The sequence below is a fragment of the Gadus chalcogrammus genome, chromosome 3 (genome assembly GCF_026213295.1).
Source record: "Gadus chalcogrammus isolate NIFS_2021 chromosome 3, NIFS_Gcha_1.0, whole genome shotgun sequence".
Classification (NCBI taxonomy): Eukaryota; Metazoa; Chordata; class Actinopteri; order Gadiformes; family Gadidae; genus Gadus; species Gadus chalcogrammus.
In genome coordinates this window covers 1968120-1986645 of record NC_079414.1, presented here as the reverse complement: position 1 = coordinate 1986645, position 18526 = coordinate 1968120, and the positions used below count along the sequence as shown (strand labels likewise).

Here is an 18526-nt window from a genome sequence, read left to right as displayed (position 1 = left end):
CCAACGACCAACGTTTAAAGACTGATGATTGGGGGTTCGATTCCCTAGTGATGCAAGGTTTTTTCTTTCATTTTGGACTGCACACACATCGCGAGTGACGGATACTCGCACAATGTACACACATCACTGTCTTTACAATTTCTAGGCAACCGAAGTTTGAAGATTCTCAAGTGGTTAACTCTTGAACTAAGACCTGATGGGTTAGTGGTCAGAGAACAACTCATTGTTACTGGGGTTAAGGTTAGGGTAACGGTAAGGGTAAGACACAAAGTGTTTTTGCAACACAATATTTCTTACAATAACAAAGTTCAAAGTTTTGATGACTCCAGTAGGAAACTTAAGATACCTAGAGAAATGCCTGAGTGCTCACAAAACATCAACAAGTCAGCAGTGTGGTACAGGGTGATCATTTCTGATATACAGTACAAAAGCTGAAACTATTTAGCCAGGAGTGGGAAAGATGCAGACGCAGACGTGGGAAGCAATAAGACACACCAACACACAGTTGCCTGTTGCAAAGTGGTTCAGAGTTTAATATAAATAGTTAGGGTTAGCTGGTATGGCGTTATCTGGTATGGATATAGTCTAATGTTAGCTTAGTTCGTGTTGTTTCGTCATGTCATTTGTAGAAATATAGCCTATCATCACAGACTGTAGGAATGTCACCCACCCTCCATCGCGTACGACACTGACGCTCGTAATCCTGTAGTGCAAGTGAGTTCGTGCACAGATCCCTGAGACAAACGGCTACGCGCACACATGCACACCCATAGCGAGTGACGTAGGACGTAAGGGTGCGTTCGAGTATTCTCTGCGAACCGACTCGGATCTCGGATCTGATGCCACGCCCACGCTTCAAGCGTTTTATTATTTCGCTCGGTCGTTGGAGGAAAACATGGACGCCACCCGGAAAGCTGTTGTCGCGGTAGCATTGGCAGAGGACCAGGCGATCCAATATAAGTAGGCTATAGGCCATAGTCAAGTCAAGTCAAGTTTATTTATATAGCACATTTAAAACAACAGTAGTTGACCAAAGTGCTGTACACAAATACAATATATTGGTGTACATAGGCAGAGATACGGACGCAGTAAGGTATTGCAGTAATACGAGTGATTGAAATTACCATGTAAACCACCAAAGTGGTCCAAGCACAATGAAAACAGTTCATACTTCAAGTCACAATGGGCGCAGCCATCTTGAATTCTGTCTCGGAATTTCACTCGGTCACCACTGAGTTCAACCGAGATGGCGAGATCGCCGTCCGAGGAAAAGGGGCGTGTTTGTGCGTGTCGCTAGGCAACGTCCTTGGACCTCCGAGACGGATGGATATTAAAACGCACCACTCTGTCTGAGGCTGGGCCAACTACGGTGCACATGCGCATTTCGACACTACCCCCCGGGGAGTCTGGGTATTCGTGATGCCGGTTGGGAAAAAGTGGTTTATTGCCTTTTGTCAATTTGTTTCTGTTAGGTTAAGTTGGGTTAACGGGTTTGGGGTCTTTATTGTTTGTGTGTTGTTTATTGTGCGTAGTGTTGCCGCCACCGTTACCGAGACTTGCATGTCCGTTGGTTGGGTGTGCGGTGCGCTGTGTGTTGCGGGTGTGTGTTAAATAAAGGCAGCTCTCGGGATCGTGCGGTGTATGAGGCACGAGAGTTGCGTCGCCGTTTAACCTGTGCTCCCGTCTCGTGCAGAACAAGTTTGACCATAATGTCAAACTTGTTCTGCACTTTGGTTTGCTGCATTTAGACAGCGATTCTCTGCTGCTGAACTAGCTACAAGTTGCTTGTTCTATTGCTGTCTGGCATTCAGAAATGTAAAATGGAAGTTTCAAATTATTAATTTTAATAAAGTGAACTTAAAACTCGTTTTGCATTCTTTGAAATGTTTTTTTTTTTAAATAATATTAACCTGAATTTGAAATATTAAGTTAACGTCCCTGACTTATTTTTTTGAGTTTGTAAAATATAAAAATCTTAGTTGGTATAACTCTAACTTTCAAGTTTTTCTAAAGAAGAAAATGACCTTTTTGATGGGCTCAAAACTCAAAAATTGATTGCAGTAAGTTGCCTTGCAATTTTTTTTTCTTGCTCAACTTTTTATTTTTTACTGTGTAGGCCTTCAGTACAATACAGGCTACAATATAGGAGTTGCTTAAAGTGCCCAACTAAAACTCTACAAAGAACAGATTATTTGTATGTAAAAAAAATAAATGAACACACAGAGGATCGTATCATTCAACGAAACATAAAAAGGTAACTCTCCTTCTCCGAGAATTGAAAGGCGTGACATTACCCTAATTACTCACATAGGCCTATTAGTTCGTCTTCAGTTAATTAAGTAATCACGTTTGCATACACACACCAAGAGAAAACAATGACAAGTATTTGATTGACGTAGGTTAGGGCAGATTCCAGACTCAGATTTCCACAAAAAGTAGCTAGACTATATCATAATATATGTCAACATTATTAGCGTTTTTATTATATTAAAGTTCATTTTACATTCCTATTAAGTTTTTGTTGGTATTTATAGCACAAAATGCCTCCACCATGAAGTAAAGACTGCATCTGCTCTGGGGTATCCTAGAAATCAGAGTATTTCCGGTTTCCAAGCAGTTTAAAACGAGTCAGTTAGGAATCAGCTGATCCTGTACGAGTCGTTACACAGCAATCACGTTCAACCTCGTGCGCAGCTGCGTGTTAAACTCTAAAACCTCTGTTTTAAGGAGTATGGTTTTGAAAATGGTTTTTCACAGCTAGCGCAATGCTAACTGACAGAGCAATCGGCCCATCGTATTGACTCTTTGACGCCTTTTATTTGTTGAATCCATAATTATTATTGTTTACTGTTTTCCTCCATTTATGTTAGAGCACACAAACATACACAAAATGTTGTGGAGAGAGGAATTGGGCAGATGGAATGAAATGTCCTCCACGGCGAAATACGCCGCGGCCTCACCCCAGAGAGGGCAAGCACAGCCATCAATGTATGTGCCATTCTACACAACCTCTGCAAGCGGAGGAACGTTCCACAGCCGACGATGAAGAGGACGATGACCACGATGATGATGATGGCGATCAACATGACAATGAATTTGTCTGTGTGGAACCGAGTGGAGCGGTTCCACACCGCGGTTCCACACCGCCAAGGCAAGGATGCCCGCTGGGCGCCTCCCTAGGGAGGTGTTTCAGGCACGTCCAGTGGGGAGGAGACCTTGGGGAAGACCCAGGACTAGGTGGAGAGATTATATCTCAACACTGGCCTGGGGCCCCCTGCTTGAGCTGCTCCCCCCGCGACCCGACCCCGGATAAGCGGGCGAAGATGAGATGAGATGAGATGAACCGAGTGGACTGGCATTTAGGGATCACTTTGTGAATACACATTTTAGGTAAACACCTTGGCACAAATCAGTCAACACACATTTATGTAGTTCATAACATTTATTTTCTTTACATTTTTCAATTTTACGTGTTAATATTGTTTGCTTTCTCTCTCTCTCTCTCTCTCTTGAACGTGCAGGCTACAACGTCATTATCGTGGTCTGCACAAACTTGTCACCATGCGTGTATTGTGCTAACTGCACTATAACTACTTAATAGGAATTAATTTCTAGCCTAGGCTATTTCCTTGTTTTTCTGTGATTTAGTGTGCTTGTCTAAACAACCAATCACCGCACTGACCGCTTCTAAACTCGTGCACGTGAATCGACGTAATCCATAGCAACGGCGCGTCCCTCTTAGTTCACTCCTGGTGATTCATCCTTAGTAAGAGTAGGTCTCAGCGGCTTTGTGAATAACTTTTAAGAAAAAAGTCCTACGTAAAATTGTTTTAGCGCGAGTTAGGAGCACTCCTAGCGGTAAGATAAAGTGCTTTGTGAATACGGCCCCTAGAGGAAAGATAAGTGGACATAGTGAAAAGGTTACATCAGCAGATGGACTGAGAGGCAGAGATATTTAACTATCTAGCGTTTTCCCTCATGTTCTTCTTCTCACGCTTTAATAGACTCTTTCCATTTTCTCTAATACATTTGTTTCCTGTTGTATGACCATATATGGCTGTAATGGGAGTACATGTATGCTAATGAGCTCATAGGGCTCAGGCCTTTGTCAAACAGCCTGTATGCAGGGGGAAATGGCATCCCAGTGTTTTTAGGACAAGCCTAAGCAGGCTTGCAGAATCCCAAATGTCATGTGTAGGATAGGATTTATGACTTTTCTACAAACTGCAGCGTTCGGCTGATGGCTGGTTGAAGCAGCCTCACCTGGCCCTGTCTGGTCTCTGGTACCGGGTGAGGCTGCACACCTGTTGCACATTGAGTAATCAGTGTACAACAGGTTGAACCGGCCATCTCCACACACACTCGGGGAGATCTCCTGCATGGCAACATGGAGCACCAGGTCATGTATCATTATCTATAAACCTTTAAAATTAACCAGCTTCAACACCACCACCCTGTGTCCTTGTCTGGAGGAGCCTTTAAAAGCCACCTAGGTGGTGTGTAGCACTAGCTTTGTTACATATTCATAAGAATATTTTTGTTAATCCCATGAAAATAAAATGGTAAAATATCTGTTAGACTGTTCCCTAGAAAGAGGACCTCATAACTCCATAGGGAGGGTCTTCCTCCATTGAGACAATGTTGCACACCCACAGGTTTTACAGGAGCCCAGAACGGACAGACCCCTCTAGAGAGGACGCAGTTTATCATTGGGTCTTCATCACACTCTTATAAGCTTTGACCTATAGGTTTCCACCCTAAAGACAACATCAATCATCTTTGGACACTTGGCTTCTCCCCGCTGTCGTAGACCATGACATCATCTGGGAAGTACCTTGAGGCACCTTGAGACCGGTTCTAAGGAGGTTCTGAGGGGTCTCTGGGTTCCTAGAGGCACCTTGAGGCCGGTTCTAAGCTCTTTCCTTAAACTAGGACTCAGCTCTTTACTTAAACTAGGGCTAATCTCTTTCCTTAAACAAGCGGTCGGCTCTTACCATTAAACTAGGGGTTGGCTCTTTTCATTAAACATTCATCCTTAGTTGATGCATGTCCATGAATGTGTTTGAACTTTCTCCAGAGCGTTTCTCAGCCCGGTCCGGACCTGTGCCCGGGGGCTGCTGTTCCCCATCAGGGGTTCTCTCATGGCTTCATCTAAACATCAGATTTAGCAGCTACAGTGATACCCATGGAGGGGGATCCCGCTGAGCCCACTGCGGCCCGCTCGGCCGTGCTCGGCTGTAACATCAGTCCCATCAGGAAACATGATCGCTGGATTACATGTACTCAGGCCCACCCTTCTATACTGAGTTTGAGCGGCTGCTCAGCCAGTCAGTGGATCCATTACATGAAGGAGGAGGGGAGAGGAGAAGAACCGGTGAGGAGTCACGGCGTCCTGAGATCCCACTGCATTAACGCAAGGTTTCTGCACCTATTTAAAAACGGATCCTATTTACTTAAAATAGGATCCGTTTTTAAAAAATAAGCATTTCAAATGGTTCTTAAACCGACAACAGCCCTTGCTATTACAGGGCCCCATCCATATCTATTACAGACCAAACCCCTATCTATTATAGAACATACCCAAAGCTATAACAGATTACACCCCTATCTATGACAGACCACACCCCTAGCTATTACAGACCAAACCCTTAGCTATTAGGGACCCCACCCCTAGTTATTCAAGGCCACACCCCTTGCTATTACAGGCCACACCTCTAGCTATTGGATGACATAGCTTCTCCTTTTCCTCCAGCTTTGCGCGGGGTGGTCTCCCTGACCAACAAGCCTGTATCAGCAGTGACGAACAGCAGACAGAGCAGTCTGTAAACACAGCCCAACATGGTATCTCTGCTGCATTCAAGCTGCTCAGATGTAATCAGTAGCCCGCTATCCAGGTCCTTCAACCGGGAAGAATCGTTTGGTTTGCATTTATGTTAAGGGCATCATAAAGACACATTCACACACTGCATAAACACTATTCAGAGCGCTAGACGTAGCCATACTTTGGAGATCGTTACGTTATCAAGAACATTGGAAGTAGGAGACAAGGCGCTTCTTTACTCAGTGTAAACAGACAGAATAATTTATTTCAGTTTCAGTTCGGAGTTTGGACATGACAGCAACAGTTGATGAAAACACTATGCAGTCTACACAACAGAAATGTGCTTCCTCCTCTTCAAGTTCCTCCTCCCCTCCACGCTTTCTTCTCTCACTTAATGAGGAAGCTGAAAGAGAGAGAGAGAGAGAGAGAGAGAGAGCAACTTTATTTATATAGCACTTTTCATACACAAGGCAGACCCAAAGTGCTTCACATATAAACATTGTCATACAATTAAATAAAATAATATGTAAGTAAAAGAAAAACATATGCAAAAAATAGAAGTTAATAGCAACGCAAGCATAGCAACCTCTGTCATTTTGTCGCTGTCACATACAATAAAAACGAAAAAAAGGATTGACCCCCTCCAACCAACAAGATGTGTGTGTGTGTGTGTGTGTGCGTTGAGCTTCGTCTGAGCAGCAGCATTTGCTTTGTCCCAGAGGTAAGCTTCTCGGACCCTCACCGTAATGCTACGGTGTGATAAGTTCATACACAACATCAATCATTATTAGGCTCATCACGGTGCTAGCTTGAAAACTTTCCCAGCGCTGCCACGAGCCGTAACCATGGGGATACCAGGTCCCCCTCGTCCCTGGAACTCTGGGGCCAAAACTCCTTTTCAGTGTTCAAAGTGGAGCTGAAACAGCGAGTTAAACGACTAACAGTTTAACTAAAACAAATCGTTGTGTGGACAATTTCACTGCAACACTTGTTTAACCGGTGAGCAGAGTCAATCAGTAATATGGAATCAAGCCAAAACCACAGCAGTTTACGCTGTGGGCCAATACTATAGCAGATAATTTATATTATTTAGTGTGCACTGATGGATGGTTTTTGGGGCGGTCCATGGTATTGCCTAAGTGGTGCGTATTGATTTAATATTGTGAACAGCAGAGTGTGAACCATGTACAGCCTGTGAGAGCCCTGCGGTACAGTGGTGTTGCCATGGTTACCTGTAAGGGTATCCATGGTACTTGGACCTGAAGATGGAGAGGAGGAAGCTGAAGAAGAACACCACCAGGCCCAGCCCCACCAGACAGATGACTGTAGGAACACACACACACACGCACACACAGAAGCACACACCCACACACACAACCGCACACACACACACACAAATACACACGCAAGCACTCACACACACACACATACGCGCACGCACATACGCATACGCGCACACACACACATACACACACACACAAAAACATAAGTTAGGAGTGGTGTCAAATAAATATAGCTATATACACTATGCCCTACAACAGGCCTACTCAGATGCAGGCATGAAACATCTTATTTGAAATGAAATGAATGTTAGGAGAAAAGATGACGGACAAATTTGGACAGAGAGGTGAAGTCAAACATCAATATTAAGGGATAAATATGGAGGCCTATGGCTGCCTTAATGACACGCAGTGTCCAACTAAAGTACGCTCTACAATTCATTGGGAGCAAAACACACAGTCTGGGTATATCTGGGTAGAAAATATTGAGGAGAAAAGGAGAATTTCTGTTTAAACAGTAGCAGTCTTCAATTAGCATGCTAATGATCTGAGGGCTGAGCCCCATTGGCCGTCAGCTCAACCGCCAGGTGGAGTAGATGTGCCACTGATCTGCTTGAACAGTGCGGAATGTATCCCTGTGTGTTTGTGTGTGTGTGAGTTTGTATTTATCCATTCTAGTCATCCATCTGTCTATCTAGTACATCCGTCCATCAGTCTGTCAATCTAGTACATCGATCCGTCTGTCTGTCCATCTAGTACAGCCATCCATCCATCCATCTGTCTATCCATCCGTCTGTTTGTCCATCTAGTACAGCCATCCATCCAACTGTCTATCTGTCAATCTAGTACCTCCATCTATCCGTCTGTCTGTCCATCTAGTACATCCATCCATCCGTTTATCTGTCCATCTAGTACATCCATCCATCCATTCGTCAGTCCATCTAGAACAACTATCCATCCATCTGCTATCTGTCCACCTGATATATCCATCCATCCATCTGATTATCTGTCCTTCTAGTACATCCATTCTTCTTGCTATCACTGCATCCTTCCCTCACAAGCCCATCTGGTATATATGATGGGCTGTATATATGATGGGTATATATGACATATTGGTGGCATAACAATTATGGCACTCATTGCACTCCTGATCATCCCTGGAAGAAGGGATCCCCTACTATGCGTTTCTTCTCAAGATTTCTTCCATGCTGATTTAAGGGAGTTTTTTCTTGCCTTTGTGGGGGCTTGGGTAAAGTGTTATAAATATTTGGCCTGTTAGCCCTTTAAGACTGTAATGGTGATTAAGGGCTATACAAATAAAATTGAATTGAATTTAATTGAACATACAATATGATTCACACATGGATCTGGTCTGGATCTAATAATCAGACCCTCCAGGATTTCGCAATGTTGCGATTTGCAACTTCAACGCACCATCAACCAATCACTGCAAATTCAGAGCGGTGTCGCAATTTTAACCAACATAATTTGGTTAAAAGCAATTTTTCCGCATAACGACCGCCCATAGCAACCCTGCCGACATCAACGTGTAACGTCAACACCCTATTGTGCTCTCAAACAACGATACGTGTTCGAGAAACGACGTATCTATTTCTAACCATTTGTATATCCTTTAAATATATCCTTTAATTACGTACATCGAACAGATGGCCAATGTAAATACTAGATACGTGTGGACCGACGAAGAGATTAAACTATTCCTTGCTCTCATCCAAGAAAATAACCTAACAGCTATTTTAGATGGAAAACAACAACGTATTTCCACTATTTATCAGGACCTAAGAGAGATGATGTTACAAAAAGGATACAACAAGCCCTGGAATGTGTTGAGGAGTATGTGGAAAGCTCTCAAACAACGATACAGCTTTTCTACTTCTACCATTTATTACAGCCACGTATCGGCATAATTTTTTTGCCTACAGCGCCACCTCCAGGGAGAACTAGGGTATTTACCCGCTCCAAGCACTTGATGGAAACGCACCTAATTCAAATTACTTTTTTGCGAACTGTCCAAAGATTCGCATCACTTTTTAGATGGAAACGCAGCTATTGTGGTGGAACATAAGTGAAATCTTCCAGTGATAAGCATTCTGCCACCGCAAAACATAACTACAGAACTGCAGAACTGCAGGCAGTACGTCAGACGACGAGGCAGATCACTATGACATCCAAGTCAATTGCCAGCGCAGAAAGAATCCAGAATCAATTATTCATAGGACCTTTTCTCAGTGTTTCTGTTCTTTTAATTAATGTTTTTTTCAGTAATAACTTAATATTTAACAAATTACTCTGGGAAAATTGCAGTAATAAGTTCATATTTAATATCAGGAAAACTTTAACTTCCTCTCGCACTGGAATCGCATGAAACTTTTTGGAAAAGCTCACGCAACATCAGGCATTTTAGGGTTAGGCGAAATCTTGGAGGGACTGATTAATAATGCATGCTGTGTGTGCAGACGCCTGAACACACCTCTATACCTGTAATGGGCTTGTAATGTGTGCATTCCTGTGTGTGCGTGCGTGCGTGTGTGTGTGGATCCCTCAGGAGTACGGTGTTCCATTAAAGTGTCGCAGAGGAATGCTATTACTAATCAGGATTATGAAGAAAACTGTTGCACAGACAAAACAGTTGATGTCTTCAACTCCCCTGTGTATGTGTGATAGATAATCTTAGAAAGTCAAGGAACTTAAAGAGCCCATGCCATTAAAATCACATTTTTCCTGTTGTTTGTTAAATAACATAGGTCTGAATAAGTTTGTGAGCTGTGGTAAGTTTGAAATCTATGCAGTTTGTCTGCTGAATGCAATAGGCAATGAAAGGAAAAAGGCAGAAGAAATGAGCCGATCTGGATAAGGTGACACTGTGACGTAGTGTTGTCAAACTATTATTCATGGCCCTGCCCACTTGGTTGGTTCGTAACCACCCACAAGAATTCTGAAGGAGTCGTGATTGAGCTAGTGCTAAATGCTAATACGTGTATGGTAGTTGCTTAGTTCGTAGTAACAGGCTAGTTACAGAATTTTGAATGCAATGGCAGAGACATCGAAGTACATGAACTGCGACATGCTGCCTGCCGCCGGTTGCCGCGGCGCGAGGCACCACCGCCGCGAAGCACCACCGCCCGGCAGCGGGCAGCCGGGCGGTGGTGCCTTGCGCCGGCAGCAGGCAGCAGGCAGCGCGCGGTTCTGTCTACTACAGATTGATGTGGAAGTGGAAGAACCAGAGACGTCGGAGAACCCGACGAAGTCCTTTGTGATTCATTATATCGTCTGGACGTGCACACAGCTTTTGGCCGTGATAATATGTATTATTTGATATAGATATCTATGTATTATATGATATTATTTAGATATAGAGCTCTAGGACTGTAACGCAAGTGTTGTACACTTCCTTGTTATTTGGATAACCGTTCTGCTGTTGGTGTGATGGCGCATAGCACTTCGGACTCTCGTCTCTGGTATTTCTACAACTAGACCCGTAGTGGGGGTTATCTCAGCCATGGTTGAGAATGAATTGGGGGAAAGGAACTTTGGCTTTGACTCCCTGAAGTCATGAACCACGACATGGAGGAGAAAGGGATTGTTGACCGCGGTCGTCTCCCGCCGGAGTCTCGCTGCCTATGGACCACCGCCTCGGCTTCAGGATGCGGTGATTAGCGCTGACCGCTGCCGAGGCGGCGGGAAGCAGGGCTCAAGCGGGATACATTCGCGGCCAACAATCCCTTTCTCCTCCATGTCGTGGTTCATGTAGCCTACTTCAGGGAGTCAAAGCCAAAGTTCCTTTCCCCCAATTCATTCTCAACCATGGCTGAGATAACCCCCACTACGAGTCTCGTTGTAGAAATACCAGAGACGAGAGTCCGACGTGTTATGCCATAACACCAACAGCAGAACGGTTATCCAAATAACAAGGAAGTGTACAACACTTGCGTTACAGACCTGGAGCTCTGCTCTATATCTAAATAATATCATATAATACATAGATATCTATATCAAATAATACATCATGGCCAAAAGCTGTGTGCGCGTCCAGACGATATAATGAATCACAAAGGACTCTGGTTCTTCCACATCAATCTGAAGTAGACGCGGTCGTTTGAGATTCATAATAACCTATCGTCTGGAGGCTCACACAGCTTTTGGCCGTGATAATATATATTATATATTATATGATATAGATATCTATGTATAATATGGGTTTCTAAGAGCCATTGCGATACATCCACCGTAAACAGAGCGCATGGTACCGTGGCTACAAGCTGCTCAGGGCCAGGTGATAATATTATATATTATATGATATAGATATCTATGTATAATATGGGTTTCTACGAGCCATTGCGATACATCCACCGTAAACAGAGCGCATGGTACTGTCAGTGGCTACAAGCTGCTCAGGGCCACACCCCCACCCCCCTCCTTGACCTGCCTTGACACGCCCACCGTATACAGAGCGCATGGTAGTGGCTACAAGCTGCTCAGGGCCACACCCCCACCCCCCCTCCTTGACCTGCCTTGACACGCCCACCGAAACAGCGCGTTTGGGGGAAGCTCAATGTGCGACTGTTTCGGAGTGACTGTAACTCTGCACCACGGCTGAATTTCGGGGACGTCTTTGAATACTGTGTTTGTGGCCCACTAATACCAATATTAAAGCATCATACAATAGAATGGCATGGGATCTTTAAAGACAATTTTACACTATTTTGTAGGTGTGACAAATGTATAATGAAATTATGTGCGCAACAAATGTGTGTGTGTGTGTGTGTGTGTGTGTGTGTGTGTGTGTGTGTGTGTGTGTGTGTGTGTGTGTGTGTGTGTGTGTGTGTGTGTGTGTGTGTGTGTGTGAGAGAGTGAGAGTGTCACGGTCTCTCCCACCGGATCCTGTTGTTTCCCTCCTCAGTCATCGTTGTCACGTCCACCACTCGACTCCCCTCTCCTGCCGGAATACCAGTTCCTCCGAACCGTCGAGGGTGACTATCTGTCCGGCAATCTACCCGACCCACCAACTCCGGATCGCCACGAACATTCTCCTCTGCTCTGTGTAGCAATAAACTGTTTAATTGCTACCAACCTCGTCCTCGTCATTTGTGCCGTGCGTTTGGGTTCACCCCGTCTTGAGCCGTAACAGTACGATCTGGCCAAAAGATGGACTCAGCCGACACAAATGACGCAGCCAATCCCTTGGCCGCTCGCTTAGCGAATTTAACCCAGGAGGTACGCCGCCAAGACGGCCTCGGGGTAGAACATTCCCGGAACCTGAAGGAGGCTTCCGCAAGCCTAGCCCGGTTTGCTCCGGCAATGTCGTCCCTCGAGTCCCGGCTGACACTCTCGATCCATTCCCCTGGTTCGTCCGTGGATCCCCCCGCTACGGCCCCTATCGTACGTCGGGAGCCCTACGTCCCAACCCCGGCACCATATGGGGGCGATCCAGGAGCCTGTCATGGATTTCTTCTCCAGGTAGGAGGAGTTTTCCAGCAGCAGCACCTCACCTACGCCACCGAGACCTCCCGCGTCGCCTACCTCGTCGCCTGCCTTCGGGGGGTGGCGCTTACCTGGGCTTCGGCTGAGATGGACCGCGGGGGTCCCAAGGCCTCGAACTATTTAGCTTTTACTACGGTGCTGCGACGGATGTTCGATCATCCAGTTCGGGGGCGAGAGGCTGCACAGAGACTTTTGGATTTACGCCAGGGCAGTCGCAGCGTGGCAGAGCTTGTGATTGATTTCCGTATCTACGCAGCAGAGAGCGGCTGGCGTGACGACGCTCTGAGAGACGTTTTTCAGCGCTCCCTTGCTGATCATCTACGGGATGAGATCGCGTTGTGGGACGAGCCGTCCGACTTAGAGGCACTCATTACTCTCGCCATGCAATTGGACAACCGCATTCGGGAGCGAAGGAGGGAAAGTGTCGTCCGGACCCCGTCATCTTTTCCTTCCCAGCACACGACAGTGAGACCTCCGCCGCGGATTACCGAGGCCTTTCGTGAACCTCCGAGCCTTCCCGAGCCAGAGCCCATGCAGCTGGGGCGCGTTCACCTAACCTTAGAGGAACGCGACCAGCGGCGACGGACGGGCGCTTGCATGTATTGTGGAAGGACGGGCCATATAACCCTTCACTGTCCCCGGCGCCCGGGAAACGGTCCGTCTCGGTCGTGATGGGAGTTTATCGATCGAGTTGTGTCCCTAATTATTCTAACTCCCGTACTCTGCTCAAGGCCACTCTGTCGTGGCAGAACCGCTCCTTGCCCCTCTCCGCCCTCGTCGATTCCGGAGCAGACGAGAGTTTTTTGGACCAAAAGGTGGCTCGACAGCTGGGAGTAGACGTTATCCCACTCAACGTGTCTATGGAGGTGAGTGCGCTCAACGGATTGCACCTGGACAGGATTGAGCATAAGACCGCTCCCATGTCCTTGCTGCTTTCCGGTAACCATCAGGAAAAGATTTCGTTTCACCTCATTGACTCACCCCAGACTCCTTTGGTCCTGGGCCATCCCTGGCTTCGTCTTCATAACCCCAGTTTGGAGTGGGCCTCTGGTAAGATCACTGCTTGGAGTACCCATTGCCTATTGAACTGTTTACGCTCCACCTCAGCACCTACGGCAGTCGTTCCACCGACGGTCCCGGAGTCCCCGGACCTCACGTTGGTGCCCCTGGACTACCCTGGACTTCCTGGTTCCCCACTCCCTAGCAGCCGCCTGTTTAACCTCTCACTTCCAGAACGAGAGGCCATGGAGGGGTATATCCGGGACTCTCTTGCCGCGGGGATTATTCGTCCCTCATCTTCACCGGTAGGAGCAGGGTTTTTTTTTGTTTCCAAGAAGGACAAGTCCCTTCGCCCCTGCATTGATTATAGGGGACTCAACGACATTACGATTAAGAACAAGTACTCGTTGCCCCTCATAGACTCTGCCTCTGTTCCTCTGCGGGGAGCTACAGTTTTTTACCAAGCTGGACCTCCGTAACGCCTACCACTTGGTCCGCAGGGACCAAGGCTTCACTACCCCATTAGTTCATTTCGAGTACCTGGTGATGCTTTTTGGACTTACAAATGCCCCTGCAGTATTTCAGGCCCTGGTCAATGACGTATTGAGAGACATGCTCCATCAGTTTGTGTTCGTGTACATTGATGATATCCTGATTTTCTCCCGGTCCCTCGCAGAACACAAGCTGCATGTCCGTCAAGTACTGCAGCATCTCTTGGAGAATCGACTATTTGTCAAGGCGGAGAAATGCGAATTCCATGTGCCATCGGTGACCTTCCTGGGATTCATTATCGGCCAGGGGAGGCTGGAGATGGATCCAGGGAAGGTAACTGCTGTAGCTGATTGGCCTACTCCCACCAATCGCAAGCAGCTCCAACGCTTTCTGGGGTTTGCAAACTTCTACAGAAGGTTCATTAGGAACTTCAGCCGCATCGCCGCGCCCCTCACAGCGCTGACCTCCGTCAAGGTGACCTTCAGATGGACCTCGGAGGCCGCGGCGGCCTCAGCCGCCAATCCCGTCACAGCCGCCAATCCCGCTTCATGGAGCCTTCATCTTCCTTGGGTTGAGTACGCACACAACACACACAGAAATGACCCTACCGGAATGTCTCCCTTTCTCTGCTCCCTGGGCTAACAGCCCCCGCTGTTTCCCTCGCAGGAGGCAGAGATTGCTGTTCCTTCAGTTCGGTCCCACATCCTACGCTGCCAACAAACATGGAACAAGGCTCGGGCTGCGCTGCTTCGGGCTTCCACCCGCTCCCAGCGACAGGCCAATCACCACCGGACACCGGCACCTCATTACGTCCCCGGCCAGAAGGTCTGGCTCTCAACTAAGGATCTCCAGTTGAAGGTAGCCTCTCGGAAACTCGCGCCCCGGTTCATTGGACCTTTTGAAATCGAGGCCATCATAAACCCTTGTGCTGTACGTCTCCGGCTCCCTCCCTCTCTTCGGGTTCACCCCACGTTTCATGTGTCATTGATCAAGCCTGTCTCCTCCAGTCCTCTGGCGGTCGCTACGCCTGCGCCACCTTCACCGTGCATCATTGACAATCACCCGGCGTGGACGGTCCGGCAGTTGCTGGACGTACGTCCTAGGGGGCGTGGTGGACTGGGAGGGTTACGGACCAGAACACCGGCAATGGGTGTCACGGAATATGATCATGGATGATACATTGATTTCGGATTTCCATAAAGCGCATCCTACTGCCAGACGTCCGCCAGGTGGCGTTCGTAGAGGGGGGGGTACTGTCACGGTCTCTCCCACCGGATCCTAGCTGCCACTAGTTTTCTCTGTTAGTCTTGTCTGTCTTTGTCATGTTCTGTTTCATGTACGGGGGCGTGGCCTGCTGAACTCCCCAACCCAGCCACGGTGATCACCCGCACCTGACCATCATCACCAATCACGCCCACCTGTATATCTTCCCCAGTCATTCAACCATTCGTCGCCAGATCGTCAGCTATACTTACCTGGTTAAGTTATCGTCCGACCTCTCTAGCCCTTTCTAGATACTCTCGTTATTCTCGTTCGAGTCGCCATTCCTGAACCTCGTCCTGTCGTCATTTGTGCCGTGCGTTTGGGTTCACCCCGTCTTGAGCCGTAACAGAGAGTGAGAGTGAAAGTGAGAGAGAGATTCTTGTTTTATTTGCTGAAAACAGTGTGACACCCTACCCCACATTGTGTGACAACTCACCTGATATTGGGGCAAGGTGTCACATGTGTACAATCACTATTTAAATGCTTTAAAGTCTCTACTGAAAAAAGACATGGAAATTAGACTTTGTTCTTACATTTTGAGTGAAAAGTGTGACAAGGTGCCCTGCTAAAAAAAATCTTCAGGTGTGTGTGTGTGTGTGTGTGTGTGTGTGTGTGTGTGTGTGTGTTGAATAGAACTGTGTGTGTATGTGTGCAGGCTTTATATTGTTGTGAGTGATGGAATACTAGCATTCGCCACCTCTGCTAGGTAATAAGGTTCACTAGAAGATGCCCCTATAAGCAGCAAGGTTAATGAAAGAAAAAAGAAAAGCAGACCGAACAGGAGAGAGACGTCACATATCTTAACACTCTGCCCCTCCCTCCTGCTGCAGTCAGAGTACATCTGCATGATTGGCCTCTCCTAATGGGACGACAGACACAGCTGCACAGAGAGGACAAAGCAGGACGGAGAGGGCAGAACAGGACGGAGAGGACAGGACAGGACGGAGAGGACAGGACGGAGAGGACAGGACAGAGGAAGGGTGAGGAGAGAGAGGAGAGGAGAGAGGGGACAGAGAGGAGGGCGAGGAGGAAGAGGAGGGAGAGGAGGAAGAAGAGGACAGAGATGAGATAGAGGACAGAGAGGAGAGAGAGAGGACAGAGAGGAGAGAGTCGAGAGAGAGGACAGAGAGGAGAGGACTCAGAGGAGAGAGAGGACAGAGAAAAGAGACCACATGACACAGTGGGGTACTGAGAGGGAGGTGAAGAGAGACCACAGGGTTTAGTAGTTGCTGATGTTGAAGGTGGAGGTTTTGTGGTGGAGGTGTAGTGGAGATAGTTATGGAGGTGGTGGTGTTATTGCTGGAGGTGTAGTGATAGTGGTGGAGGTGGTGTTAGTGGTGGAGGTGTAGTGATGGTGGTGGTGTTAGTGTTGGAGCTGGTGTAAGTAGTGCAGGTATAGTGATGGTGGTGGAGCTGGTGAATTGGTGGAGGTGGTGTTAGCGGTGGAGGTGGATGTGGTGGAGATTCAGTAACGGAGGTGTAGTGGTGGTGCTGGAGGTGTTGTGGCGGAGACCTTAGTAGTGGGGGTGTAGTGGTGTTGGTGGAGATTTAGAATTAGAGGTGTAGCGTTGGTGGTGGAGGCTTTGTGGTGGAGGGGTTAGTAGTGGAGGTGTAGTGGTGGGTGTAGAGGTGTTATTGCCAGAGGTGTAGTGGTGGTGGAGGTGTAGTGGTGGTGGTAGAGGTGTAGTAGTGGTGGTGGAGGTGGTGGTGTTAGTGCTAGAGGTGTAGTGGTGGTGGTGTAGTGGTGTTGGTGGAGGTGTAGTGGTTGTGGTGGAGGTGTAGCAGTGGAGGTGTAGTGGTGGAGGTGGTGATGTAGTGGTTGTGGTGGAGGTGGAGTTGTTAGTGCTAGAGGTGTAGTGGTTGTGGTGGAGGTGTAGTTGTTGTGGTGGAGGTGTAATGGTTGTGGTGGAGGTGTAGTGGTGGAGGTGGTGGAGGAGGTGTAGTGGTGGAGGTGTAGTGGTGGAGGTGGTGATGTCGTGGTGGAGTAGAGAGTAAAAAAGGTGACAGTGTCAGTGTCGGGGGGGGGGGGGGGGGGGGGGGGAATCATCGGTCCAAGGACTGATCGCTTTTTCGAAGTATACGGCTACTCGAATTCTGAGCTACCCTGGACGGGATTTAGCGTGAAAATTCATTACGGAGGTTGTAGAACACAATACAATGGAACGATTTCTAATGACAGACTTCAATGCAAAATGTAGCCTTTTATTATACAGAAATTTGCTGTTGGTGTATTAGCCTAGGACAACACCCTTACCAGATTATTTATCTAAATAGCCCTATGTTGTTAGAATTTACTAACTTTATGCAAGGTCTACGTTCGTGCAGTACTCGGCGTTGACTCTGTCCTAAAAATACAATATTATTGCAAATTATATCACATCAAAAAAGCGGTAGCTAACGTTAGTTGAATCAAGCAAACAAATAGCTGTTGTTCTTGCTCCAAAATACTTGTCTTACCTCGAATTTAACACAAGATAGTTCCTTCAAATTAGGGCCATACGGTATGGACTAAAATGTGTATCACGGTATGATTTGAGGCATAGACGGTAACGGTATTATATCACAGTATGTTTATTTTATCTTCTAATTTCGATATAAATACCTCTGAAGGGGTAAAATACTGGAAAGGCAGCAAAACCGCATAATATTTTTTTAAATATTTTCTCAAGTTACTTCCATCTCTGAAAAACACTAATGTTTAATAGCATGGATTTGTTTCTCCACTTGCTTGCGGACCTTGCCGTATAGTTTTGGCATCTCAATTTGGCTGAAGGGTGTGCGGGCATGTAACGCGTACCTGGGATCGAGTGTTTTGACCATCTCTTTAAAGCCCTTTCTATCGACATGGTGAAAGGGAACCATGTCCTTAGACAGTTAAACAGTGACGGCGTTTGTCATCTCGTTCCACCACTGGCATTTTGTTGTAAGGACTTGCTTTCAAAATCCCTGCGGAAGCAATGTCTGATTGCAGAGACAGATTTGCGCTACCATTCGACACTGTAGACCATACATTACTTCTGGAAAGGTTAGAAAACTGGGTGGGGCTTTCAGGCACTGTCTTAAATTGGTTCAGGTCTTACCTACAAAATAGGAACTACTTTGTTTCCATTGGCGACTTTGTATCAGAATCAACCAACGTGACATGTGGAGTCCCACAAGGTTCGATCTT

The 18526-nt window shown here is 46.9% G+C and overlaps 1 protein-coding gene across 1 annotated transcript in view; it reads right to left on the bottom strand.

The window, feature by feature from the left end:
- Positions 1-6030: 6030 nt before the first annotated feature.
- The window catches only part of LOC130377544 (tumor suppressor candidate 3-like), a 150844-nt gene continuing 138348 nt past the window's right edge, over positions 6031-18526 (bottom strand). The window contains 2 exon segments of the mRNA XM_056584704.1: positions 6031-6224; positions 7054-7144. Of these exon segments, the coding sequence (XP_056440679.1) occupies positions 6209-6224; positions 7054-7144 (107 nt within the window). The 3' untranslated portion in view covers positions 6031-6208.